The following is a 19,886-nucleotide window of genomic DNA, read 5'->3' on the forward strand; positions in this document are numbered from 1 at the left end:
CGCCCCGCCCCCCAGCCCCCCCCCCCCCCCCCCCCGCGTAGAAAAAGCAGGCGGGGAGCACCGTCCCGCGGTAGTCGCGAGATGGAGGTTCCCGAGCGGGGTCGCCGGGCCGAGGCTCCCTGGAAGAAGCTGTCTAAGGAGGTAGGCGGGTTGCAGGCGGCGGCTGGGGCTGAGCTGGGCAGCGCGAAGATTGGATGCAGTTCCAGGAACGGAGCTTCGGAGCCCGTTGACCCACCGGGCGTGCCGGGCGTGCCTGCTCCGAAAGCTTTGGCGCCCCGGTCTGGTTTGCTTCTGGCCACAGGCAGCCTTTTAAGAGCAGAGAAGACCGAAGCTGTGCCGATAGCCATCCAGGGGGCCACGCTGCCGACCTCAAGCGCAGGGTCTCACCGTGCAGGCAGGTCGCAGGATGCTGGATGCAGGAAGGCTGGTGTTTACTGCCGGGTGGTTGTGAGGGCTGGAAACCACACCGGCAAAGCATGTGTTGTGATCATTCAACTGTAACTTCCTAACCAGTTTCCCCCGCATCTCAGGCAGTGGTTGGTTTGTTTGGGGGGTTTTGTTAGTTTTTTTTTTTTTAATTCTGGCCACTGATACATCTGAGAATCTGGTTAAGTTATGGGCACTAACCCCCCAAGAAATCCCATTCTCTGTCTCTGTCTCTCTGTCGCCCGCACACTTGCCTACAATATCAGAGGACTCTCAGAAACCCGTGGCATTATCATCAGCATACTTAAGAACAGGGAGGACGGTGACAGCAGTCACCGTGTGTGCCAGGGATGGTTGTGAACGTCTGACAGGCACAGATTGTACAGATCTAAAGAACCCTGGCCACCAACCTCGTTCAGCTCGAGGAGGCAGTAACCCACATTTGAATGGCTGGTTTTACTTCATTTACGTGCCTTATGACCTTTCACCTTGTGAGGCTGCTATTTTGCTCGTTATATAGATGTGGGAACTGAGACTCAGAGACTATAAGTTGCCCAGGGTAAAACAGCCTGTAAGTGACGGAGCATGGATGGCCCTCAACCCATCTGACTCCAGAGCCCCAGATCCTTCTGTGAAGCTACCCTGTCTTCCAGTTTCCCATTTAGGGCTTCACTCTTTCTCCTTGCCTTTGAACTTTTTCTCCAAAACCTGGTTCTTGTTACTTTTCTACATGAAATTCTGAACATCTTAGCCTGATATGTGAGACCCTCCGTCTTCCGGTCCCAGCTGCCCAGCCTCACCTCTGTGATTCAGCAGTCTGGCCTATCACTATCTCCAGACCGACCTTTGATTCCCCCCTCTTGAGCCCTGTACCTTTGCTCTGGGCCCTCCTGCAGTCAGAACCGTGGCCTCTCAGAGATAAGCTCTGCCACACTTTCTCTGCGGTGACCACCCCAGCAACCTGGCCTCCTGCAGTAGGAGTGCCCATGGTGGCATGAACCAGAACACATTTTATAGGACCTTATCTCCCCTTTAAGGCTGGCCACTAGTTTTTTTTTTTTTTTTTAATTTTTTTTTTCAACGTTTATTTATTTTTGGGACAGAGAGAGACAGAGCATGAATGGGGGAGGGGCAGAGACAGAGGGAGACACAGAATCGGAAACAGGCTTCAGGCTCCGAGCCATCAGCCCAGAGCCTGACGCGGGGCTCGAACTCACGGACCGCGAGATCGGGACCTGGCTGAAGTCGGACACTTAACCGACTGCGCCACCCAGGCGCCCCAGGGCTGGCCACTAGTTAAAAGCACGGCCATAGCTCTAGACCGAGAATCTGAGAGCCCCTGTGATGTTGTATCTGAAATACCTAATTAGTTGGTGTCGGGGGAGAGTGGAGAGTGGGATACCAGGGGCTTGAAGGAAGCTGAGGGCCTCTAAAGAGCCTGAGATATTGGGGAGGGGGCTTCTCAAGGCAGGCATTCGGAGGGGTGGGGGCACGTTGTGTGGAGAACAAAGGTCTTACGGAAACTTCTCTGTGTTCCATAGGAGCTGGAGAATCAGTACAGCCCCAGCAGATGGGTCATCCGACTGGGAGCCGAGGAGGCCCTGAGGACCTACTCACAGATAGGGGATGAGGGTACTGGGGGCCCTCCCCTTGGATGCTGTGGGTGGTCTCTAGCATATGGCAGTGGTTCAGAATGCTGGGGGCAGGAGGAGGCTCTCGGGACAGTTCCCAAAGTCCAGGTACCACGCAAGCCTCTTTGGCTCAGGGCCAGGCATCCAGGAGCCCTCGCCACAGGTCAGCTGGAGGCAGGAAAGGCCCAACAGGCCGTGTTCCACCTCCTCTCCTGCTCGGCTGACAGTGCCCAGACCAGTGAGGCCACATGCTACAGGGGCACCAGGAAGTAGGGTGAGAAAAAGGCAGGCCTCCCACTTGGCTGAACCTGGAATGTTGTTGATATTTATAAAAAGCAAAAGGGGCTCCTGGGTGGCTCAGTCGGTTTCGGCTCAGGTCACCATCTCGCGGTTCATGAGTTCGAGCCCCGCGTCGGGCTCTGTGCCGACAGCTCGGAGCTTGAAGCCTGCTTTCAATCCTGTGTCTCCCCCTCTCTCTACCCCTCCCCTGCTCACGCTCTGTGTCTCGCTGTCTCTCAATAATAAATAAACGTTAAAAAAAATTTTTTTTAATTTAAGAAGTAAAACAAAATAAAATGTTGACATTTTGTTGGCCATGGACATTTAGCATTAATTATTAACTTTGATTTATATATATATATGTTGCATTTAAATACTATTTATCTTTATATTGGTCAGCTTGGGCTGCCATTGCGAGATGCCATAGAACGGATGGCTTAAACGATAGGAATCTGTTTCTCACAGTTCTGGAGGCTAAGAAGGCCCAAGAGCGAGGTGCTGGCCAGTTTGGTTCCCTGATGAGAGTCCTCCCGGCTTGCAGACAGCTGCCTTTTCCATGCTGTCCTCACATGGCAGAGAGACAGAGCTCTGGTCTGTCTTCCTCTCCTTTTAAAAGTTTTTTAAGTTTATTTATTTTGAGAGAGAGAGAAAGAGAAAGAGCATGCACGCACGAGCAGGGGAGGGGCAGAGAGAGAGAGAGAGAACCCCAGCGGGTTCTGCACTGTCAGCACAGACAGAACCCGATGTGGGGCTCGAACCCACGAACCCTGAGATCCTGACCTGAGCCCTTAACCGACTGAGCCACCCAGGTGCCCCCTCTTTCTTCTTATTTTTTTTTAATTTCTTTTTTAATGTTTACTTTTGAGAGAAAGAGAGGGAGAGAGAGAGACAGAGCGTGAGTAGGAGGAATGGCAGAGAGGGAGAGAGAGACAGAATCCGAAGCAGGCTCCAGGCTCTGAGCTGTCAGCACAGAGCCCAACGCAGGGCTTCAACTCACGAACCGCGAGATCGTGACCTGAACCGAAGTCAGATGCTTCACCTACTGAGCCACCCAGGTGTCCCATTCTTCCTCTTTTTATAAGGCCTCTAATCCTACCATAGCACTTCACCCATTGAAACCCAACTACCTTCCAAAGTTAACACCTGTCATACCATCACGTTACGGGGCAGTGCTTCAACATATGAGCGCTGGGGGACACAGAACTTCAGCCCAAAACGAACTTCATGACTGAAGTTTTGGTGCTGACGCCCCCATGCTGTGCCCAGAGCAAGGGCCTCCTCACCCCTGCTCGATGAGGTTAAATAACTTACCCAAGTCACGCAGCTCGTGATGGTAGCCACCGCCCGGAGCCGAGCTTCCAGAAAAGAGTGGGGCAGCCCGATGGGGTGAGGTGGGTCGGGCAGTGTCCGTGAGTGCGCAATAGTCGGCCTCTCCTGGAGGTGCTCCCCAGACCTCCTCGGTGCTGTCTGCCGTCTCCCGGATTGCCTCCTCCCTGGCAAGCTCACAGGGGGGCGGCAAAGGCACAGGAAGGGCAAGTGATGAGAAATAGATTCCTGCTGAGCCAGAAAGCCTCTCCACAAAGGACAGAGAGAGAAAGAAAATGAGTTTTTATTGAATAAGGGTTAAACCAAACTGATGTGCACCACAGGCAAGCTGCTAAAGAGACTGTGAAACCAGAAAGAAACCTCACCCTTTTTTAAAAAAAAAAAAAAGCTTTTATTTGTTTATGCATTTAAGTCATCTCGACGCCCAACGTGGGGCTCAAACTCACGACCCAGAGATCGAGAGTTGCACGCCCTCCCTACTGAGCCAGGCAGGCAGCCCAGAAACCTCACCTTTTTATGCAGGCAAGCAGATATACCCCCACTGCATACCTGTTCTCAAGATAAATGATAGCTGTGCTGAAGCAGGTGGCCTCACAAGTGCCACTTGTCCCCCTAGATCTTCCTAAGTCCACCTGGTAATGAGGGTGGCCATCTGTGCTTGCCAATTGCCTTTATCCAGAGGAAAAAGAAACCTTCCCATAGCTTAACAACAAAGTAGTTTTGTAACTTGGAGCCAGGCACCTATAAAAGGTAGGCTCCTGTCTGACCGCAGAATCTGGGGGTAGGGGCACTGTATTTCGATGATTACATTGCAAAGTGATGACGCCCCAGGTCCTGGAGGAAAACATTCCGAGGTTGGAAAACTGGCAAGAGACTCATTTAGCTCTTCAAAATATTTACATACACTTCAAAGGGGAGAGAAAAGATTCATAAAGAGTTTCTCAAAGTAACTGCTCTAAGAAAAGGGAAGGAGGAGGCTCTCTTTTCCTTTTCTGCACCAGGGAGACTTAATTTCTCTGTCTCTTTCTCTCTCTCTCTCTCTCTCTCTCTCTCTCATACTTTGATTTGTATTCATCCTCATGGCCATCAACCTATTAACTGGCAGGGGGGCGGTGTTCTTTTCTAACAAGTAGACAGACCACCTTTATCTGCCACAAAGACCTGGCCTCCCTCAGGCCAGGGGACTGCTCGGTGAGCAGGGGCAGAAAGCAGAGGCGAGCTGGCAGGACAGGTTTTCAGAACTATTTCCTCTCTCAGTAGTTTAGACTTGTTTTACCGAGACTCTTAGTGTCGTAGACTCTGGTTCTAGAGTTCTTTCTTGTCCAGCAAGAAAGCGGGACGCAGGATTAAAATCCGAGAGACGGCTAATGCCCGGGAGAAGGCAAGAGCCCCGATTCAGAGTCCTTGCTCTGTTTTTATTGGGATCAGAAGGCTTACAAACATGGTGATGGGTGTGCACAAAGAGACAATAAATCTGTGAACATTAACTCACGGGCGTGAGGGAAAGGGGGGTTTGAAGATATATGGTGTTAGGGGTTTGGGTCAATATAAAACAAAATCCTGGCGCCGGGCAGATGGTTGTTAACGGCAGACAGGAGGCGCCGTGTCTGTTTGTCTTAGGTAGCCTAGGGGATAAGATGGACTGAGTGTGCTACCTCAGGGTCAGCAAGGCACCTTTCTTTTGATAATTAGCTCCTCTCTGGGCCACTTCACCGCACAGAGATCTATGGCCCTATTTACCTGTTTACCTAACTTGGTTCTTCCTTCCTGTGAAAGCAGCTTTCTGCTATAGTACTAAATTGGGGGGTCCGCCCTGAATACCTAATCTTATTTACTGCATATACCTTTGTATCGGGGCCTTTGGCCCACCCTCTCTCTATTTATTTACCTCATCTTGTTTACCCAGACTTGGGTGTGAGCATCCTATGGCTTTGCAATTCTTTTTTTTTTTTTAATTTTTTTTTTAATTTTTTTTTCAACATTTATTTATTTTTGGGACAGAGAGAGACAGAGCATGAACGGGGGGAGGGGCAGAGAGAGAGGGAGACACAGAACCGGAAACAGGCTCCAGGCTCTGAGCCATCAGCCCAGATCCTGACGTCGGGCTCGAACTCACGGACCGCGAGATCGTGACCTGGCTGCAGTCGGACGCCTAACCGACTGTGCCACCCAGGCGCCCCATGGCTTTGCAATTCTTTATGCCTTGTTAACCCATCAGTGCAGGCTCAGGGAATTCCTAAGCTTATTCCCCACCTCTTAGTACCAATACATTGTACACGAAATGAGGGAGGGGTACATGGATGGCTAGATGGATGGATGAATAAGGTAGGTAGGTGGGTAGGGCCGTCTGGGCGCCCTGCCTCTGCTAGCTTCCGGCGGGTCCTAGTCCACGCCCCTCTCCAGGAGAACCAATCACCAGTGACGTGGGTGGAGCCTCGTGTCCCACCGCCTCTACTAGGGATCCCCACCCCACTACCTTCGCAGGCTCCCCGCTTGGGCTTTTCCCTCTCCACCGGAAAAGTGAAAGGAGAAAAACAAAGGCACAAAAGATACAAGCCCCAATTTTGTTGTACATATAAAATTGACCATTCTAACCATTTTAAAGCGTACAGTTCGGTGGCGTTTAGAACCTTCAAGATTTGTGCAGCCATCATCAGTACCTTGTTCCAAATATCATTTTCGTTGCCTCAGAAGGAGCCCTACCATCAGTCACTCCCCATTTCCCCCCCTCGCCGTCTCTGTCTATGGATTTACCTATTCTGGACACCCGGTCGGAATGGAATCCTTACATGTACGTGTGGCCTTTTGTGGCCGGCTTCTTGGCATAATGTTCTGGAGCTCCATCCACGGTATATAATGCCGATCACTACTTCACGCCTTCGTCGTATGGACCTACCACGTCTTGTTTATTCACTGACAGACATTTGGGCTGTCCGCCTTTTGACAACTGTGAATAGGGCTGCTGTGAACATCCGTGTACACGTTTTCGTTTGAAAGCTCTTGATTTCTTATTACTAAGACCAGTAGACAAAGCCGTTGGACACAATTGCATACGTTCCAAATGCTTACTTTCACTTTGCGTATTTAGCTCATCATAGACCAGTAGCTCCCAGTATCCCCAGATCGCAGGCCAAGCAGCCCTGCTCTGCGCCACCTTGGCTATTTTTAGGTAACCATTGTTTTCTTATTACAAAAGGAGCATATGCTTACTCAAATAGATTTACAAAATAAAATCATCAATAATTCCACCACCCATCGTTAACCAGAGGGTGGCTGATGGGACCCTGCCATTTTTTAAAGTGCTGCTACAGCCTGGTGGAATAAGGTCTTCAGCCTTGCTGGGACCGTGTGGTCCCCCTGCTGTATCTTGCGTAAGTCCCTAAGGACTCTGGTCTCCACTTCCTCTAATCCCCCTGACATGTGCTCTGGATGGGTCCCCGGGCCTGGGGTTTCTGTCTGTAAGAGTTTGGATACTTTCAGTTGCAAATAATAGAAAGTCAGTTTCTTCAGTATCAAAAAGAGGACCTTTTAATGAGGTCTATTCATTGACGTCCTCCCGTGTTCCTGCCCTGGGGTCCAGAGACTGGAGGGCTGGTGGTGTTCACCCTCAGTGGGGAGGCTGTGAGTCACCTCGTTCTCTGCCCCTGCACCCAGCTGCCCGTCACCAGCCGCGGGGTCCACTCCTGGAGAGAAACAGTTCCTCTCTTTCTCAGGGTCAGCTGAGTTTTTTAATATCTGAGGGAGACACGTCCATGATAGTGCATATCTACAGCTGTGTGGTTTGAATCACTCTTCAACTCAGAACGTAAATTTCATAGTCTTTTCTTAGTTCTGGCACAAAATGAATCTGGCTGGTCCATGTATACTTTAAGAACTCTTGAGAAGGGGCGCCTGGGTGGCTCAGTCGGTTAAGCCTCTAACTCTCGGTTTCAGCTCAGGTCATGATTTCACAGTTCATGAGATCGAGCCTCACGTCAGCCTCTGTGCTGACAATGCAGAACTTGCTTGGGATTCTCTCTGTCTCTCTCTGCTCCTCCCCTGCTTGCTTGCGTGCTCTCTCAAATAAATAAATAAACTTTTTTATTTATTTATTTATTATTTTTTTTTAATTTTTTTTTCAACGTTTATTTATTTTTGGGACAGAGAGAGACAGAGCATGAACGGGGGAGGGGCAGAGAGAGAGGGAGACACAGAATCAGAAACAGGCTCCAGGCTCCAAGCCATCAGCCCAGAGCCTGACGCGGGGCTCGAACTCCCGGACCGCGAGATCGTGACCTGGCTGAAGTCGGACGCTTAACCGACTGCGCCACCCAGGCGCCCCTAAACTTTTTTTTTTAAATGAGAAATGAATAGACCTACTAATGCAGAAATTCCACTGCTGAGAGTGCTTCCTTCAGACCCCCACGCACAGTGGTGACGTGTGCACGGGGCTGATCACGGCAGGGTTACTTGTGCTAACCCAGCCCAGATGCCTCCAGCAGAGGACTCCTTCCCCAGGTGCCGATCCATTCAATGAATATTTACTGGGTGCCTGACATGTACTGGTCACTCATTTTGTGCACGGACTACATCAGTGAGCAAAACACACAAACCCCTGCCCGTGCATCAATGTGAATCTTTTTCTCTGTCTTCTTATTTTATTATTTAAAAATAAATTTTTGGGGGGCGCCTAGGTGGCTCGGTCGGTTAAGCATCCGACTTCGGCTCAGGTCATGATCACGGTCTGTGAGTTCGAGCCTCGCGTCGGGCTCTGTGCTGACAGCTCAGAGCCTGGAGCCTGTTTCAGATTCTGTGTCTCCCTCTCTCTCTGCCCCTCTCCTGTTCATACTCTGTCTCTCTCTGTCTCAAAAATAAATAAACGTTCGGGGCGCCTGGGTGGCGCAGTCGGTGAAGCGTCCGACTTCAGCCAGGTCACGATCTCGCGGTCCGGGAGTTCGAGCCCCGCGTCGGGCTCTGGGCTGATGGCTCAGAGCCTGGAGCCTGTTTCCGATTCTGTGTCTCCCTCTCTCTCTGCCCCTCCCCCCGTTCATGCTCGTACACACAAGCAGGGGAGGGGCAGAGAGGAGAGACAGAATCCCACACCGGCTCCTGGCCATCAGCGCAGAGCCTGGTGCAGGGCTCACACTCACAAATTGTGAGTTGTTTCTTTTTTTTTTTTTTGAGCAGCAGGCAAAGGTTTACTAGAGTATAAGATCAGAAAGCAGGAGGAGTATGAAAGCTCTCTTTACAGAGAGGGGGGCATTCAAAAGTGAATGCCCCACAAGTTGTGAGATCATGACCTGAGCTGAGATCAAGAGTCGGAGGCTTAACCGACTGCGCTCCCCTGGTGCCCCCCTTCTTACTGTATTATCGAAATACAGTTGACTTACAAGGTATATTAATTTCAGGTGTATAACGCAATGATTCAACAGTTCTCTACATGACTCTGTGCTCATCATGAGAAGCGGAGTCACCATCTGTCATCTTCCATGTTATCACAGTGGTTTTGCCTGTATTCTCTGCTGTCTTTCACTGTGATTCTTTTTTTTTTTTTTTGGAGAGACAGAGACAGAGTGCAAGTGGGGGAGGGGCAGAGAGGGAGGGAGACACAGAATCGGAAGGAGGCACCAGGCTCTGAGCCGTCAGCTCTAACTCGTGAATCGAGAGGTCATGACCTGGGTCGAAGTGGGACGCTTCACTGACGGAGCCACCCAGGTGCCCTGGTCGTGACTCTTAACGGGGCAGGGGAAGAGGACAAAGTCAATGCCGTGGTCCGTTAGAAGGGACAAGCGCTCTGGCAGTATGGAGCAGGCGAGGCGGGTGCTGGACAGTGGGTGTTAGGGTGGCCAGAGTCGACCCCTAGAGGAAGGTGTGCTGGGCAGGGTTGATTTTGTAGAGCCCCAGGGCTTTTGGGGGTCGTGTGCCAGATGCTGTGGACTGAATCTTTGTGCCCTCCCCAGATTCACATGTTGAAGCCTTAACCCTTAGGGTGGCTGTATTTGGAGTGATCAGGTGAATTGAGGTCATAAGTGTGGGGTCCTGACCTGGCTGGATTCTTAGAAGAGACGCCCGAGGGCTTGCCTCCCTAGAGAGGCCAAGAGCCCCACAGGCCCACCCAGAAGAGGCGTGTATGCACCCAGCGAGGAGGTGCTCACCTGCCACCCAAGGGGAGGGCCGTCCCCAGACACAAGCCCCTCTGGCGCCTGGATCTAGGCCTTCCGGGACCCAGAACTGTGAAAAGTAAGTGTAGGTTAAGCCCCCGCACCCTGTGGTATTTGGTCACAGCAGTGGGAGCCAACTCGCGCAGGAGCCCCGGACGGACTTGAACCTGAGAGGGAAAGGTGCGCCCAGGACTGGCTCACACCTGTGGCGGGAGAGCATTTGGCGGAAGAAGTAGGAAAGCCGCGAGGGCCGGCCTTGCTTCCAGCGGAGAAGGGGAGGGACATCCAACAAGGTAGTCGCGGGGGAGGCGGGAGGAGACGCACGGAGAGGATTTCCTGATGATGGGATGTGGTTTGTCGGGCCTGCGCAACTGGCATGACTGGTTAGCATGCAACCCTCAGATGGAATATAAGAGCGAAGGAAGGTCTATAAAGAAGGGAAGAACAAGGAAGCTATGGGCAGATGGGGAAAGCTCTCCAAGAAACACTACGCGAAGTGGGCAGGGCAGACACGTATTTTATATGCTGCCATTTGGACGAAAGGTTGAGAGGGTCTATATCCGTGTTAGTAACGGAGGTCACCTTGGCAAGGGGCCTGGAAAGCAGGCAGGTGAGAGGCGGTGAGGGAACGTTTCACTGGAAAGCCTTTTTTTTTTTTTTTTTTTTAACGTGTATTTATTGGGAGAGGTGGGGGAGGGGCAGAGAGCGAGGGAGAGAAAGAGAATCCCAGACAGACTCTGCGTTGTCAGTGCAGACATGGAGTTCAAGCTCAGAACCATGAGATCATGACCTGAGCTGAAATCAAGAGTTGGACGCTTAACCGGCTGAGCCACCCAGGCACCCGTAGGAAGCCGTGTGTGTGTGTGTGTGTGTGTGTGTGTGTGTGTGTGTGTATGTGAACCATACAAACATATTGTGTCTCCATAAGAAAAATTAATGACAGGGGCGCCTGGGTGGCTCAGTCGATTGAGCGTCCAACTTTGGCTCAGGTCATGATCTCACGGTTCGTGAGTTTGAGCCCCGCGTCGGGCTCTGTGCTGACAGCTCGGGGCCTGGAGCCTGCTTCGGATTCTGTGTCTCCCTCTCTGCTCCTCCCCCTGCTTACACACTCTCTCTCCCTCAGAAATAAATAAACATTATGGGGCACCTGGGTGGCGCAGTTGGTTAAACGTCGGACTTCAGCCAGGTCACGATCTTGTGGTCCGTGAGTTCGCGCCCCGCGTCAGGCTCTGGGCTGATGGCTCAGAGCCTGGAGCCTGCTTCCGATTCTGTGTCTCCCTCTCTCTCTGCCCCTCCCCCGTTCATGCTCTGTCTCTCTCTGTCCCAAAAATAAATAAACGTTGAAAAAAAGAAATAAACATTAAATAATTATCTAATTAATAATAGATCCATTCCGTAAAGCATGGCCTTCAGAGTGAGCTGTGTCCAGTGTGGCCGGCACAGGGGGAGCCTGTTTTGTTCCGTTCGTTAGACACTTGCAGGAGTCACACCTCAGGCTCTCTGAGCAGCTGGTCGCTTTGGGAGATGGGAAGTCTCCCCCTGCTGCTGCCCAGCACCAGAGAGGGAGCAGGGACGCACAGCAAGCCACATCTCTCTCCTCTAAGAAGCCTCTCAGGCTTCACTCTCAGGACAGGGGCGTCCGTAGACAAGGTCTGACAGCAAAACTGGTTTTACAGCCCCTTGGCCTGTTCTGCAGAGGCAGCCTGGTCTCTGGTTTTGGCATGGGGGGAAACTTGGCATCTCCCATCATTTTTGTTTCTGTTGGCCTTGAGCCGTCTCTCTGAATGGAGACGGCCTATTTTACCAGTTAGTTTATGCCTAAACACACTTTATACAAACTATCTTTTCCTACTGGGTTTGTCCCTTCTAGAGTTGCAGAATCATCCAGCCAAGAGGTGCACTGGTTTCCTTTTGGGCCCGCCTCTATGGACCCCAAGGTTGGGGACCTGGGCACCTCCAGGGACACGGATCCCAAGTTCATGTCTCACTGCTCCAATGTTCAGTATCAGAAAGATCACACTGACCAGGCTCTATTGTATTTATGTAAACTGTTTTGCAATTAATCTCCACAGCCAACATGGGGCTCAAACTCACAACCCCGAGATCCAGAGTCACTTGCTCTACTGACTGAGACAGCCAGGCACCCCTTCTTTTTGATTAGTACATGTTGGGTCCTATTTATGCAATCTTTGTCTATCCCAAGATCATGGAGATCTCCCGTTTTCTTTTCCAAGAGGTTTGTGGCTTCTCTTTCATGTTTAGATAGACCATCAGGAACTGATCTGATGTGGTGTGAGGTAAGGATCAAGAAACTTTTTTTTTTAACGTTTATTTATTTATTTATTTTTTAATATTTTTTTTTCAATGTTTTTTATTAATTTTTGGGACAGAGAGAGACACAGCATGAGCGGGGGAGGGGCAGAGAGAGAGGGAGACACAGAATCGGAAACAGGCTCCAGGCTCCGAGCCATCAGCCCAGAGCCCGACGCGGGGCTCGAACTCATGGACCGCGAGATTGTGACCTGGCTGAAGTCGGACGCTTCACCGACTGCGCCACCCAGGCGCCCCACTGTGGGCATCTTTAAAACAAGTCCTTGGGAATGTTTCTGATTATTTCCTTATAAAAATTACGTGCATAAGGACTCATGCGTCAAGGAGTGTGATCTTCTCGGGGTTTGATACATATCGTTATTTATTTGAAGTGAGTTTATATCTTGCTTCCCTAGAAGATTGATTTTCCAAAGACTTGCAAAAGTTTATACTTCCTGGAGCGTGAAACAGAGTACGACGCACAAAATGGGCGCGTAAGAAACTGGTGGTAAAAGGTGACCTTCAGAACCACAGCTCACAGACAGATGTCAGCACATAGTGTTGGTCGCACTTGGATGGGACAGTCTGGTCTCTCTGCAACTACGCCCCCAGGGGAGGCTCCAGAGCCCAGCACAGTTGATCATGAGGACTTGGGGGGGGAGGGGCACCTTTCATGGAGTTCTGAAACGTGGGGCTGATCGGCCGACCCAGAGGGGCTTTCAGCAGAGAGGTTTCTACCTTCGGTAAAATGGAAAACAGCTGCAGGTCAGCAGGTCGTGCTAATAGCGACCTGTCCACTTCTCGAGACAGCTACTAAGAGGGCCCGAGCCACCAGGAGGAACCTGCTGCATGTCCCCTACGGAGACGGCGAGGGGGAGAACCTGGACATCTACTTTCCCGAGCAAGTGTCTGAAGGTAGGCGAATGGGCGGGTGGTCCCGCAGCAGGGCTCAGCCGGGCACCCGGCTCAGCCCCCACGCCCTCTGTCTGTCTTACAGCCTCGCCTTTCTGTGTGTTCTTCCATGGCGGGTACTGGCAGAGCGGAAGGTGAGTCGGGAGCTTGGATGAACAGGGACAAAGGGACATCCACCCTTCCCTGGTGTAGGAGATCGTGCGAGCTGCTGCTTCAAACTGTGTGTCTGACCACAGGAGTGCGTTCTCTCACAGTTCTGGAGGCCAGGAGTCGGAGATAAAGGTGTGGGCAGGGCCCTGCTCCCTCCAGAGGCGCCGGGGGAGAACCCACTCCTGCGTCTTCCAGCGGCTGGGGGCTCTGGGTTTTCGTTGGCCGTGGCCGCATCACCCCCATCTCTGCGTCTATCCTCACGGGGCCTCCGCTGTGTCCGTGTCTCAGGTCATCCCCCGCCCTTCTCTTATCGTGTCACCAGTCATGGGATTTATGCCCACCCTGAATCAGGGATGATCTCACCTCGGGATCCTTAACTACATCTCCGTCTCTCTTTCTGCAGTAAAGATACATCAGCCTTCATGGTCAACCCACTGACAGCACAGGGAGTGGCCGTGGTGATAGTGGCTTATGACATAGCCCCCAAAGGTAAGGACGATGGTCTCACAGGTTCGAAGCCTGGTGGGCTTTGGAGGGGAGAGAGCCCCTGACGGACCCTGCCCCGACTCGTGTTCTCTGTGCAGGTACCCTGGACCAGATGGTAGACCAAGTGACCCGGAGCATCGTGTATATCCAGAAGCAGTATCCACGCAACGAGTAGGTATCACTGCAGATTTCCCTTTTGCCAGACGATGTGGGAGGACCGTGGATTCAGCCCCCCGGGATGCAGCCCAGCTGCTCCCTCTGGCCTGTGGAGCAGAAGGCGAACCGGGACTCCTCGATACCGACCTGATGCACTCGGGCCACCGAATGCAAATCCGGCTCTCTCTCCTCTGACCCAACCCAGGGGGATTTACCTGTGCGGACACTCGGCTGGGGCCCACCTGGCCGCCATGATGCTCCTGGCCGACTGGACCAAGCATGCAGTCACACCCAACCTCAGAGGTTTCCCTGGGACTGTGGGCTGGCCGGGCAGCCTTCTCCCTCCCCAGATGGGCCTGAGGGCCGCACCGGCTGCACAAAATCCCAACAGCCATGACGTGCTTGAGCTGGGGGCTTGGAGCCCTGTGACATGGGCTCGTCTTTGCTTCTTCTCTACCCCTACCCTGGTCTCGCCCCTTTGGGGCTGGCCCCATATTGCCCCACCGGGTGCCTGCAGGAAGCCTGGTATGGGTGGGGTGTTGGCCCCACCTAGAGCCTGGCCCTCTGACTGCTCTTCACCTTTACAGGCTTTTTCCTGGTAAGTGGGATCTATGACCTAGAGCCCATCGTGTTCACCTCTCAGAACGGCCCTCTCCTCATGACCCTGTGAGTCACTTGCCCCCTCCTTCCCCAGCTGAGCTTGAACCTACCAGGCGGGCCAGGGGTGACGCGCGGGCTTTTCTCCGTCCTGACCCATGCCTGCCTCCCCCCCCCCCCCCCGCATCAGGGAGGATGCTCGGAGGAATGGTCCACAGCAGCTCCTGGAGGCGGCCCCGACGCAGCCCGTGGATCCCGCCTGCCACGTGCTGGTGATCGTGGGCCAACACGACTCCCCCGAATTCTCCCGACAGTCCAGGGAATTTTATCAGGTACCCCCAGCACCCCGCTTCTGGCCGGAGGTTGAGGGTCATGCGCTGTCATTACCTTCCCCTTTATTTCGCCCAAAGGGACCCCAAGACCATCAGCCATTTATTCAACAAATACCGAGCGAGCACCTGCTCCGGGTCAGGCAGGGCCCTGCTGCCTCACGCTCCTGCTTGGCCCTTTTTTTCTACCCAGACACTGTGCAGAGGAGGATGGAACGCCTCGTTTGAAGAACTCCACGATGTGGATCACTTTGAAATCATCTGGAAGCTAACCCAGGATGACTACGTGCTCACCCAGGTGGGGCACATCCCTTCACTGTGGAGGGCATGGGTCCTGCCTTAGCACCCCCGGACATATGGACAGGAGGGTAGGTGGGGAGCACAGAGGAGTCATTCACTAGTTCCTTGGCCTCCGGGAGGCTGGGGACCCTACGGTAGGACTTGAGTCCCCCCCTGGCTTCCTAGACTTCACCTCTCTTTGAAAGAGCCCCAGAGTCTGTGCCTGGGCACACAGGTGGGAGCTGCACGGGGCTTGGTGCCGAGGCGGAGAGGCATTGATCTGGGCCAAGGAAGGTGTTAGCCTGTGTTAAGCATAAGGCAGAGCCAACTCCATACAGGACAAGATGGGCAGATTTGGTTCAGAAATGTTGATTACAACTTAAACGTGGAGAATCCTTTTGAAAATCAAACATTACAATTTTAACGTGGAGAATTCTTTCACAAGTCAAAGAATAAGCTGGGGAGAGTATTTGCCACAGACCTGGCAGATACAGAGTTACCATTTCTCTCTCTTCTTTTTCTTTTTCTCCACCCCCCTCCCACCCCCAACGGGAAAGTGGTTCTTCAGAACTTCACTTTTAATCAGCTGCCACCTCAGTAAGGCTTTGATAGCATTCAGTGTTTTTTTTTTTTTTTTTAAAAAATATTTTTGAACGAGAGAGAGACACACACACACACACACAGAGCAGGGGAGGGGCAGGGAGAGAGGGAGACACAGAATCCGAAGCAGGTTCCAGGCTCCGAGCCATCAGCACAGAGCCCGACACGGGGCTCGAACCCACGAACTGTTGAGATCATGACCTGGGCCAAAGTCGGATGCTTAACTGACTGAGCCACCCAGGCACCCCTATAGCATTCAGTTTAATTCTTACATAACTAATATTCTTACTGTATAAAGAGTACTTTCAAATCAATAAGAACTGTTTTAATTTCTATTTAGAAACAGACAAAAATGGATAAAGAATAAGGGATAGTTTAAGAAAAAATATAAATGGCCAATAAACATGGGGGGAAGATTATACCAGTGATGTTAGAAATGTCACTTAAAATGACAGTCCTTTCCCACCTGTCATTGAAAATATTCTAATAAGGGGCGCCTGGGTGGCGCAGTCGGTTAAGCGTCCGACTTCAGCCAGGTCACGATCTCGCGGTCCGTGAGTTCGAGCCCCGCGTCGGGCTCTGGGCTGACGGCTCGGAGCCTGGAGCCTGTTTCCGATTCTGTGTCTCCCTCTCTCTCTGCCCCTCCCCCGTTCATCCTCTGTCTCTCTCTGTCCAAAAAATAAATAAACATTGAAAAAAAATTTTTTTTTAATAATAAAAAAGAAAATATTCTAGTAAAGGGCGCCTGGGTGCAGTTAGTTAAGAGCGCCCGACTCTTGATTTTGGCTCAGGTCATGATCTCGTGGTTTCATAGGTTCAGCTCCATGTCAGGCTCTGTACTGGCAGCACAGAGCCTGCTGGGATTCTCTCTCTCTCTCTCTCTCTCTCTCTCTCTGTCTCTCTGTCTCTCTCTCTGTCTCTCTCTCCCTCTCCCTCTCTCTGCCCCCACCCCCAACACACTGTCTCTGTCTCTCTCAAAATAAATAAACAAATGTCTAAAAAATTAAAAAATAGAAAAAAAAGGAAGAGAAAATGTTCTAATGATAATTATGCCCAGCACTGCTGGAGAGATGGTGGAGGGGGTCCTCTCCAGTTCTGCTGGGGGGGGCGCACAGCCTGGCACTATGGATCCAAACCCACTAGCCCAGTAATTCTGCTGCTTGGAATTTCTCTTCTGGATAATCAAAGAAATACACAGAGATAGCCCCTGCAACTGTATTAATATTCAAAACTGGGAAACAACCTAAATGTCCCAATGAGGTTACATTATGACATAATCAGGTAATGGAACACAGTTTGTGAAAATTAGTTAGGATACATCAAATTGATTCAGATGTGAAAGCAAAAACACAAGAAACAACTGATATTCCCAATTCAATGATACACAGACAGCTAGACCCCTGGAGGCATATGTATGCATACGAAAAACTCAATTATCAGTGGTATCACACAGTGCATTTAAAAAATTCATTTCCCAAAAAAAAAAAAAAAAAAATTCATTTCCAGGGGCGCCTGGGTGGCTCAGTCGGTGAAGCGTCCGACTTCAGCTCAGGTCATGATCTCATGGTTCATGAGCTCTAGCCCTGTGTCAGGCTCTATGCTGACAGCTTGGAGCCTGGAACCTGCTTCTGATTCTGTCTCCTTCTCTCTCTGCCCCTCCCCCACTCACACTCTGTCTCTCTCTCAAAAATAAACAGTAAAAAAAAAACAAAAAAAACAAAAACGCAATTCCACATTTGCTAACATGAGCACGTATTACTTAAAAAAATGTGTTATTTATTTATTTTTTTTTTTGGAGACAGCACCAGTGGGGGAGGGGCAGAGAGATTGGGAGACCGAGAATCCCAAGCGGGCTCCACCGCGTCAGGGTGGAGCCCCACGCGGGGCTCGAACTCACGAACCGTGAGATCATGACCCGAGCGGAAATCAAAGAGCCACCCAGGCGCCCCCTCATGTGTCTTTTCTTATCGCTGCAGATGATTTTGAGAACAATCCTCCAGGAGCCCTGACGGCATTGGACCCCCACCAGCGGGCACCCCGATGGTGAAGCTCCCCCCAAGACCCCGCGGGCTTCCCCTTCCTGCCAACCTGGCCTCTCCCCACGCCCAGGAGCGCCTCCATTTTCTCTGAACACCACTAAAAATCTCCACGGCCTTTTGCTGGTCTGGATACATCAGATCGATTCAGATGTGAAAGCTGAATGTAGCATGTAATTTGAAACACTAAAATATTCAAAAAGCTTCCACGATGCAGGCACACGAGAATGACATTATAGGAGTGACTTGAATTTATTCCAGATCGTCAAAGGAAATGAGTCACAAAGTGTGGGACTTCGTTTAACGTTTGCAACAAATTCCTTGTGGGACACCCACAGCTGCTGGCAGGAAACCCAGGCTGTCTCCACACCTAGGTCAAGAATTGCGCCCCCTAGGTTATGCCCTGTCAAAGCAAAATGCCTTAAACTAAGCAAAAGACAGAACAAAAATGTGTCCGCCACCTCTATGATCCTATTTTCACTTAAGAAGGATGCATAGGGGCGCCTGGGTGGCGCAGTCGGTTAAGCGTCCGACTTCAGCCAGGTCACGATCTCGCGGTCCGTGAGTTCGAGCCCCGCATCAGGCTCTGGGCTGATGGCTCAGAGCCTGGAGCCTGTTTCCGATTCTGTGTCTCCCTCTCTCTCTGCCCCTCCCCCGTTCATGCTCTGTCTCTCTCTGTCCCAAAAATAAATAAACGTTGAAAAAAATAAATAATAAAATAAAATAAAAAGAAGGATGCATAGACCTCGATGTGGGCACGTGACATACGATACACAGATATCTATAGATCTAGAAAAAAAGACCAGCGGGATATACACAGGGTAACAGCAGTAAACAAAGCGAGATCGTAGGAAATTTTAATTTCTTCCTCTCATCTAATATAAATGATTGTATTACTATAAACAATTGAATATAAAAGTTATACTAAATAGACTGTGGACTGGATAAGTATTTTTATGGCTTGTTAAAAATGGGGTAGGGACGCCTGGGTGGCTCAGTCGGTTAAGCGCCTGACTCCGGCTCAGGTTGTGATCTCACAGGTCGTGAGTTCGAGCCCCGCGTGGGGCTCTGTGCTGACAGCTCAGAGCCTGGAGCCTGCTTCGGATCCTGTGTCTCCCTCTCTCTCTGCCCCTCCCCTGCTCATTCTCTCTCTCAAAAATAAACATTTAAAACTAAATAAATTTAAAAACTGGCAGGGCACCTGGGTGCCTCAGTCGGTTGAGCATCTGACTCGATTTCGGCTTAGGTCATGATCTCATGGTTTGTGATTTCAGGCCCGGAGACAGGCTCTGTGCTGACAGGATGGAGCCTGCTTGGGATTCTGTCTCTCTCCCCTTCTCTCTGACTTTCCCTGTTCTCTCTCTCTCTCTCACACACACACAATAAATAAATATTTTTTAAAAATTTAAATGATACGGGGCGCCTGGGTGGCTCAGTCGGTTAGGCGGCCGACTTCGGCTCAGGTCATGATCTCGCGGTCCGTGAGTTTGAGCCCCGCGTCGGGCTCTGTGCTGGCAGCTCGGAGCCTGGAGCCTGTTTCGGATTCTGTGTCTCCCTCTCTCTGACCCTCCCCCGTTCATGCTCTGTCTCTCTCTGTCTCAAAAATAAATAAACGTTAAAAAAAATTTTTTTAATTAAAAAAAAAATTTTTTTTAATTAAAAAAAAATCTAAATGATACAGTAAAAAGTTTCCCGGGGTACCCACCTGGCTCAGTAGATAGAGCATGGTAGAATATATGACTCTTGATCTCAGGGTCATGGGTTCAGGCCCCATGTTGGGCTTGGAGCCTACTTAAATTTTTAAAAAAGAAAAAGTTTCCAAGAAGTTGTGACATTAAAAGAATAGAAGCCAGCAGCCCGCGTAGAGCCGGAGCACTGAGGAGGTCTCTTATTTCTGGCCTGCGGATGTGAGAGGCGCCACTCAGCCACCCCTGCAGCTCGGGAAGTGACTTCAGAACACCCTGTTCCTGACAGAGGACACACAGATTTTTCCCGTAGGCTGCAGGATTTGCCGTTGCTGGGACACCGCTTTGAGGTGGGAACCAGCCCCACCCACCCTCCCTCTCTTTCCTTGTTCTCTCCCAAGTTTGCCACTGCCCCCGGCCCCTCCTGGACGCCCAGGTCTGGGAGGTCAGCGATGCCTTCAGGGACTTCAGTTCTTTCTCTGTCCCTTTGTCCTTAAAGCTCCTTGAAGCTTTGGGGTGGCAGTGAAGCCCTCTAGAATTCTCC

The 19,886-nt window shown here is 51.2% G+C and overlaps 1 protein-coding gene across 3 annotated transcripts; it reads left to right on the forward strand.

Annotated features, from left to right (window-relative positions):
- Nucleotides 1-38: 38 nt before the first annotated feature.
- AFMID (arylformamidase) lies at nt 39-18,107 on the forward strand. 3 transcript variants are annotated; one of them, XM_043585712.1, is made up of 11 exons: nt 39-141; nt 1,968-2,058; nt 12,923-13,027; nt 13,110-13,158; nt 13,578-13,663; nt 13,759-13,831; nt 14,022-14,119; nt 14,404-14,482; nt 14,604-14,745; nt 14,936-15,110; nt 17,598-18,107. In XM_043585712.1, exons 1-10 carry the CDS (start codon nt 82-84, stop codon nt 15,083-15,085), a joined length of 933 nt encoding a protein of 310 aa, XP_043441647.1. In that variant the 5' UTR covers nt 39-81; the 3' UTR covers nt 15,086-15,110; nt 17,598-18,107. The 3 variants fall into 3 exon arrangements, with proteins under 3 accessions (XP_043441647.1, XP_043441648.1, XP_043441649.1); XM_043585713.1 differs by having other exon boundaries at nt 14,936-15,040; XM_043585714.1 differs by lacking the exon at nt 1,968-2,058 and having other exon boundaries at nt 62-141; nt 12,919-13,027.
- The last annotated feature ends 1,779 nt before the right edge of the window (nt 18,108-19,886 follow it).

Source organism: Prionailurus bengalensis, chromosome E1 (genome assembly GCF_016509475.1).
Source record: "Prionailurus bengalensis isolate Pbe53 chromosome E1, Fcat_Pben_1.1_paternal_pri, whole genome shotgun sequence".
Classification (NCBI taxonomy): Eukaryota; Metazoa; Chordata; class Mammalia; order Carnivora; family Felidae; genus Prionailurus; species Prionailurus bengalensis.